General features: G+C 65.1%; 1 protein-coding gene across 1 annotated transcript in view; it reads left to right on the top strand.

Annotated features, from left to right (window-relative positions):
• PHF2 (PHD finger protein 2) overlaps positions 1-7,444 on the top strand; it is an 87,288-nt gene that overhangs the window by 74,438 nt on the left and 5,406 nt on the right. The window contains exons 8-11 of the mRNA XM_035028981.1: positions 324-439; positions 1,826-2,004; positions 2,082-2,152; positions 2,790-2,953. Of these exons, the coding sequence (XP_034884872.1) occupies positions 324-439; positions 1,826-2,004; positions 2,082-2,152; positions 2,790-2,953 (530 nt within the window). The remainder of the gene's footprint in view (positions 1-323; positions 440-1,825; positions 2,005-2,081; positions 2,153-2,789; positions 2,954-7,444) is intronic.

Here is a 7,444-nt window from a genome sequence, read left to right as displayed (position 1 = left end):
GTGGGCCTGGTGGTGTGGGAGGAGGTGTGTGTCCCCCTGTCCCCAGGGCGGGTAGTGAAGGTGTAGGTGTGAGTGTGGCCTCCGTGGGGCTGCCTTCCATAGGCACGGGCTGAAGGGGCCGGGTGTGCCACTGTCCGAGTCGGCGGACGGCCCTGCTTGAACTCGCACTCCCTGGAGCTGGACAGTGTCTTGCAGGCCCCGGGCTACAGAGAAAGGGGGTTCCTGGATGATGTGGTCAGAGGGAGGAGGCTGGCCTGTCGCAAAGGCTCAGCCCACTGGTTGCCTGCGTGGGGCTCAAGGATGGTCCTGGGTTTGCTTTTCAGAACAGCAAACCTGACTCCCTGCTGAAGATGGAGGAAGAGCAGAAGTTGGAGAAGTGTCCTCTGTCAGGGAGCAAGGACCCCAAGTTCTCGTTTTCCTTCAACAAGAGACTGCTGGGGTACGTGCAGGCTCATGCACATCCACCCTCCGCCATCACACATGCTCACACACAGCACGCACACAGCACACACACGCCCTCGTGGAGGGCTCCCCCGGTGAGGCCCCCCTCCTGGGCTGGTAGAGCCCTTCCCTGCCTCCCAGGCTGGTGGCTCTGATGGCTGGAGAGGGGGCAGAGGGCAAGAGCGTGACTCGGTGGCTGTTAGCCCAGTTGCTGTCCTGGGCTGGGAGAAAAGAGGTAGGGTGGGTCAGGGCCCTGGCCTTGGGGCCCAGAGGCCAGTGTGAACCTGGTATTCTCAAATGTACCTAAAATTATGGCTGAGATGGGGGCTCTGGAGGAAAGATTTGTGGGGCCTCTGGGGCCTGAAAAATCAGGAGGGCTTCCTGGAGGAGGTGACATTGTGCTGAGAAGTGGAGCACCCAGCCTGGGAGGGTGTGTGTGGGGGGGTGGGCACGTCTGGGTTCCAGACTGTGGGACAGGTGTGTATCTGCTGACCCAACTTGGCAGGCCAGCCACACCTCACCCGCTGACATGCCCCGACCAGCGTGGTCCCTCATGCAGTTGCTTGCTCAATCTGAAGTCAGGGTGGGCGCCCCTCGGTAGGAAGCAGCGCATCCCAGTGGGAAGGGGGCCAGCGTCCTGCCGTGGGCTTCAGTTTCCTCCTTGTAGGTGGTGGGGAAATGGGGCCAGGCAACATCTGGGGCCCTGCAGAGCCTGGGACGATGGGGCCTTATTCTTGAGACCTCTTGGCATTGTGTCGAGGCTGCTTGGTGAGCAGGTGGGGCAGGTCTGGTCCTAGGGTCCGGTGCCTGACCTCATGGCCCTGAGCATGTTGGTGCTGGTCCGAAGCTCAGGTGCTGGGCTCCGGGGGCTTTGGAGACGGAGGAGGTGGCCGCGGACAGGACTCCAACCGTGTCCCAGATGTGTGTGCTTGCTGCTTCGCCCACATCCCACAGGGCTGCCCGCCCCTGGGACTGGGAGCCGTCCCATCGCAGCTGACGACGGCCCTGCCCCGGCCTGCTGTCCCCATGGCTGGGCACGGCCGGAGCCCTGCCTCGCCCTGAGGGGAGGCCCAGCTGAAGGACAGCGGAATTCATTTTTCCGAAATAGCTCCGCAGGGAACCAGGGCCACTGGCTCCGTCTGAAACCGAGCTGGTGCTGGACCCCAGGGTGGGGGGTGGTGAGGGGCACACCCTCCAACAGCCCGAGGAAGGGCCGGCACCCACCCCGTGGGCCATGCGCCGTCCTCGCTGGGGCCACAGCGTCCGGGAAGAGCCCGGGGGACGGGACGGGGATGGGACGGGGATGCGTGTGGCCAGCTGCTGGTCCTCTGAAGCCCAGGATGGGGTGCAGTGGGTGCTGAATGACCCGCTCCTGCCGCCCCAGCTCCAAGGCCCTCAAGCCACAGCCCAGCCCAGGCGTGTTTGGGGCCGTGCAGAGCTTCAAGGAGGACAAGCCCCAGCCAGTGCGGGACGAGTACGAGTACGTGTCGGATGACGGGGAGCTCAAGATCGATGAGTTTCCCATCAGGAGGAAGAGGAGCACCCCCAAGAGAGATTTGTCTTGTGAGTGAGGGCGTGAGGGTGGGGAGCGGGCCGTCCTCCCGAGGCCTCTGCCAGACGCACGTCTGCTGTGCTTTCAGTCTTGCTGGACGGGAAGGAGCCTCTGGCCACGCCCGCTACGAAGCCAAAGCTGGACTCGGCGCTCTACAAGGTGAGCGCACCTGTGCTGGGCCCAGGAGGCCGAGCCAGCTGTCCGTCCCTGTCTCGGGCGGTCCTGCCACGCAGCGGGACCTGGCTGACGGCGGTGTGTGGGCTGCAAAAGGGGTCTTCTTCTGCCTTGTCTCGGGTGTTTTCATGGGGAGGGTGGCCTGGGTCCTGGCCGCGGGCCCCGCGGAGGAGGGATGAAGACAGGGCACGCGGAGGGGTGCGGGTCTCTGTGAGTGGCCGCCCGCCATGAAGGTAACAAATGAGGGGACGCGGGGCCAGGCCTGGCCCTGTGCTGTGGGGACTGAAGTTGGGCCACCTCCCACCGAGGAGCCACCAGCCAGGGGCTGACGGGGCTCCCCGAGCGTGGGCATGAGCCCCCACCGGCTCCCTGCCCAGCCACACGGCTCCTCGCGTGTCTGTGGTCAGGACTGGGGCTCACGGGCAAACGGCAGGGCGTGGCGACGGCTCCGTCCTCTGGGGCAGGCCTGCGGTCCTGACGGAAAGCCCCGGCGCCCGGCCCCGCCCGCAGTGCTCATTACAAAGGCTGGCTCTTCATAAACTGTGGGAAACGGCTTTTTCTGGCCAGAGGGAAACAGTAGCTCTCCCCCATGCCCCCCTGACCCGTGGCTCTGTCCCCGCAGCAGAGTGACGGCTCCTCTGACGAGGGCTCGCTGCACATCGATACAGACTCCAAGCCCGCCCGCAGTGCCAAAGGGAAGAAGGAGGGTGTGGGCTCGGCCGCGGGCATCCTGGACCTGCTGCAGGCCAGCGAGGAGGTCGGTGCGCTTGAGTACAACCCCAGCAGGTATGTGGGGGCCCGGCCTGTCCCGAGTTAGGCGCCCAGAGCGGGACCCGCTCAGCAGAGGGTGCCGGCTGGCCAGGGAGCGGAGTGGGGGCTAGTCCCACCGGCCCCCAGGGTGGGCAGAGCTCCTGGACGCCCAGATGGCAGGCATGGGGGAGGCTGGGGGGCCGTGGGCGTGGGGCCGTGTGAGAGCGTCTGAGGGGCTGCCCCACCTGGCGGCCTGCGGAGCAGCAGGGCTGGGCTCCGGGCTGTGTCATCCAGCTGTGTCTCTAGACACGCCCCAAATGCTGTGAAGGTGATGCAGGAAACTTTCCATGGCACATGCCCAGCCTCCTGGTCCAGGGCACTTGGTGTCTTTGGGACCCAAGGCTGCAGAGACCTCACCCCGAGGGAGGGAGACGGTTGCTTCAGAGCTTGGGGACAGAAGAGCCTGGAGGAAGGGCTGGATCTGCCAGGTTCCCAGGTGACCACACCCAACTGGGGGCGAATGGGGACCAAGCCAGACTGTCCCTGAGTCCCCGTGTGCGTCCAGGGAGCCCACTCACTGCAGCCATGGAGGCCCGGGTGGCAAGATCGCTCTTGCCCAGGCCTGCCCGGCCCAGGCCTCTGATGTGAGAGAAATGGATTGACCCCTCTGCGCTTTATTGGGTAAAGGGCCTCAGCTCGTTTCTCTGGTGTTGGTCCCAGTTGAAGTCTTTCTCCGTTCAGTTAAACGTTGTTTTTAAGCATTGTGGTCATTTTTTTTTTAAGTGGGATTTTCATAAGTATCACAGACAGATAACCGAGAGGTCAGGGCCTCCCCAGAGGGGGGACCTCCACTGCCCTGGGGGCTGGTGCCCTGCTAGTCCTCAGGATGCAGCAGACTCCCGCGACAGGGCAGCTTGCTCAAGGCCGCGCTGCTGGGAGGCGGCCCAGGCAGGGGTGACCTGCCCGAGGGAGGCAGGGCTCCCGCGGCCTGCGCGGTGCTCGGTCCCCTCCATCTGCCTCCGAGACCGTGTTTGCGGAATCGAGGTCCCAGGGCTGTGCGAACCCGCTAGGAGGCCGCCCAGCCAGCCAGTGTCAGACACACAGGGGCCGAGGAGGTGGATTCGGCCGTGCTTGGGAAGGGCTCCTGCTGACCATGGCTGTACCTTCTCTCGGGAACGTCTGTTCTGTGCGCCGTGTTGTGTTCACAGACAGCCGGAGGCGCATTCTCCCCGGGGGCGTGGCGCATGGCTGGCCGCATGGGCAGCCGTCCGGGTGTGGGCTCCTGCTCGGCACGCGGTGGTTTCTGTCGATGTGCAGAGTGGGGCCCTCGCTGCACGGAGGCGCTGGGCGGGACCTGGCCTGAGGCCCCTTGGCTGGGAGCAGTCTGACTGTGACCCCCTTTGAGGAGGGCGCTGCTGTGAGCCTGGCCCCGCACTGCCTTGGGGGTGCCTTTCTTCTGGAGGAACTTTGGCCAGCCCACACCTCAGCTAGCCGTTCGTGTTCAGACCCCGGAGAGGTGCGGGGACACGGACACTGCGGCCTGGGCTCAGCCCCGGGGAGGAGGGGGCCTGTGAGTGGGTGGGCTGCTCATGGCTCTGCAGACACGCACGTGTGCCCCATGCACGTGAGCACTCAGGCCCGCCCACACGTGTGCACACGTGCCTGCCAGGCCCACCCCCCTCTGTCCGCCGCAGGCACTTCCTCTCCCCAGTCTCCCATTTGGAGAGCAGGTCAGTTTTTGATGGTCCATTTGCTCTGTTTTAAGTTTTTGCTGTTGGGAAAAAACAGCTGAAAAAAATGGAGGGAAATACGTTAATTTCTTGTGGATGGTTTGCTGAGTGTTTACCGCTGGGGGTGGGGGGAGAGGATTTTGGTATGATAATTGGAGGATTAAGAGATTATTTTCCATGTGCTCTGGTTAGACTTTGCTTCTTGATTCGCCGGCCCCGTGTGGACAGACCGGCGGCCCTTGCCGCATGTGGCCCTGGGCTCCGCGGGCCTCCCTGTCGGCTGCAGCCAAGCGGGGCTGGGACCACGCCGGCTCCGGGGCGGGGGACGCGCGCAGCGGGTGTCCTGGCCCCCTGCCCTCCTGTCCCTGTGGGAAGCCTGGTGTCTGCCCAGCCTCGAGGAGGCCCAGACCTTCAGGGCGGGGCTGGTGGGACCACATCCGCACCCGAGAGCCGGGTGTAGCGGGTGCTGGGCTGGCCGTGGGCTCCTGCTGTCTCCTGTGCAGGTCGGTGGTCTGGTGCAGCAGGGATATGCTGTGTGCTCCTGGTCAGATCTGGACGGCCCTGTGCCCGCGCAGCGTGGACGGGCAGGCTGCATCACAGGAGTGGGGCAGAGGGGCCAGGAGCTCCCACCTCTGCGGGGGGTCTGACCGGACTGATTTTCCCACTGTTTTGGCTTTGAAACTGCAGTGCAGTCTGGTTCCAGCAGAAACCAGAACACTGAGGTCCGGTGTGTCTGGGACAGGGCCCAGGGAGGTGGTATTTGTGGAGGGCTGCCTGTGGGGGGCCCAGCAGGGACCTGGCAGGACGGCTTCTGACCAGGCTTGCTCCACTGGGCCCCCAGGACCTGCAGGGGTGCTCTGTATCTGCTCCCTGGGGCCAACTCAGTCTCCCCCAGCCCTCCAGCCCCAGGTTTGGGAAGCTTCCATTTCTGAGTGGGGACGCATGGCCCTCTTCATTTGAACGGTCTTACTAAATGTGCTTCAGACACTTGGAGGTGGGGATGGGGCTGGGGAGGGAGTGGCGTGAGACGCAGATGACGCAGAACCCCCAGGAGGGCTGTGTGGACTGACACTTCGGGTGCTGCTTTGGGGTCACAGTAGTCCTGCGGGTGGGTCCATCCTCTGGGGGCACATGGGGCAGGCAGGAGGGGCCCTGGAGGTCAGACATCAGGGTGAGACCCTGCCGCCGCTCCCTGGGCGTTCTCGGTCTGTGATGGGGAGGAGGGCTAAGCCGGCCTGTGGGTCCCCCACCCCAGGCCTGGCTCCTGGTCCTGTCTCCTGGGGGTCCAGGGAGTGGAGGGAGGGTCAGCCCAGGAGTGCCCGATGCAATGGTTTGGCTGGGGGCCCTGCAGGCCAGGGAGGACTGTCCTGTCCCCTGTGGCCCAAAGCCTGGGGTGATGGGCAACAACGAGGGCCAGAAATGGCCCCTAAGGGGAGATGCCTGCTGGGCCAGGGCCACTGGGAGCTGCCTGGGCTGGTAGCTGAGGAGGTCCCCCGAGGAGGCCCAGCAGGACCCCACGGGAGGGTCTGCTGGGATGAGGACGTGAGTGAAGCTTCTGGAGGAGCCCAGGCCTGGGCTTTGAGCGCTCTCCCCATCCAGCCATATCCAGGACCCTGCTGTGCACGGGGAGGGGGGCGTAGGTGGGGAGGGCTGCCTACCCCTCCCAGAGCCCAGGCCAGCAGAGAGCACGGTGCCAGGGAATGGCACAACTTCACTGGGTATCTCGGAAGCCAGAGCAGGTCCTGGAGGGAGGGGAGCTGGTGCAGCTGGGAGGAGGTGATGGGGGTAGGCATGGGGCAGGCAGAGGGTGTGGCAGTGCCTGGAGCCGGAGGGCAGCGGGTGTGGGGGTCAGGTCAGCGGGAGGCGGCCTAGGGAAAGCTGGGCACCCGTGGAGTGACTGAGAGGAGCTGAGCTGGGGCTGAGCTGACATGCGGCCGTCGCGTAAAGAACGGGTGGGAGGGAGCAGTTGTGATCAGAGGCAAGAACGGCATCCCTCTCTCTGCCCCCTTCCTCTCCCTCACTTCTCCCTGTGTTCCCTCTCCACGCTCTTCTCTGTCCCTGCAGAGTGTGGGGACAGAGGACTGGCCATTTCTAAGTGGGAGTCATCAGCCACCACTGTGCTGCACCCCATGCTGTCTTCTGGCCACTGGGTGGGGGGGTGCCAGGGCTATGAGCCCTGGGCTGTGGGCTGAGTGCCGTGGGCCCTGGGCTGTGGGCTATGGGCTGAGTGCCGTGGGGTGTGGGCTGTGGGCTGAGTGCCGTGGGCCGTGGGCTGTGGGCTATGGGCTGAGTGCTGAGGGCTGTGGACTGTGGGCTATGGGCTGAGTGCCATGGGCCGTGGGCTGTGGGCTATGAGCCCTGGGCTGTGGGCTGAGTGCCGTGGGCCGTGGGCTGTGGGCTGAGGGTCGTAGGCCATGGGCTGTGTGGGCTGAGTGCTGAGGGTCGTGGATTATGGGCTGTGGGCTGAGTGCCGTGGGCCCTGGGCTGTGGGCTGAGTGCTGAGGGTCGTGGATTATGGGCTGTGGGCTGAGTGCCGTGGGCCGTGGGCTGTGGACTGAGTGCTATGGGCCGTGGGCTGTGGACTGAGTGCTATGGGCCGTGGGCTATGGACTGAGTGCTATGGGCTGTGGGCTGAGTGCCGTGGGCCGTGGGCCGTGGGCTGTGGGCTGAGGGTTGTGGACTATGGGCTGTGGGCTGAGTGCCGTGGGCCCTGGGCTGTGGGCTGAGTGCTGAGGGTCGTGGGCCGTGGGCTGAGTGCTGAGGGTTGTGGACTATGGGCTGTGGGCTGAGTGCCGTG

Source organism: Mirounga leonina, unplaced genomic scaffold (genome assembly GCF_011800145.1).
Source record: "Mirounga leonina isolate KUSES-001 unplaced genomic scaffold, KU_Mleo_1.0 Mir_224, whole genome shotgun sequence".
Classification (NCBI taxonomy): domain Eukaryota; kingdom Metazoa; phylum Chordata; class Mammalia; order Carnivora; family Phocidae; genus Mirounga; species Mirounga leonina.
The sequence above is the reverse complement of the archived record's forward strand: the minus strand, read 5'-3'. Positions and strand labels throughout refer to the sequence as shown.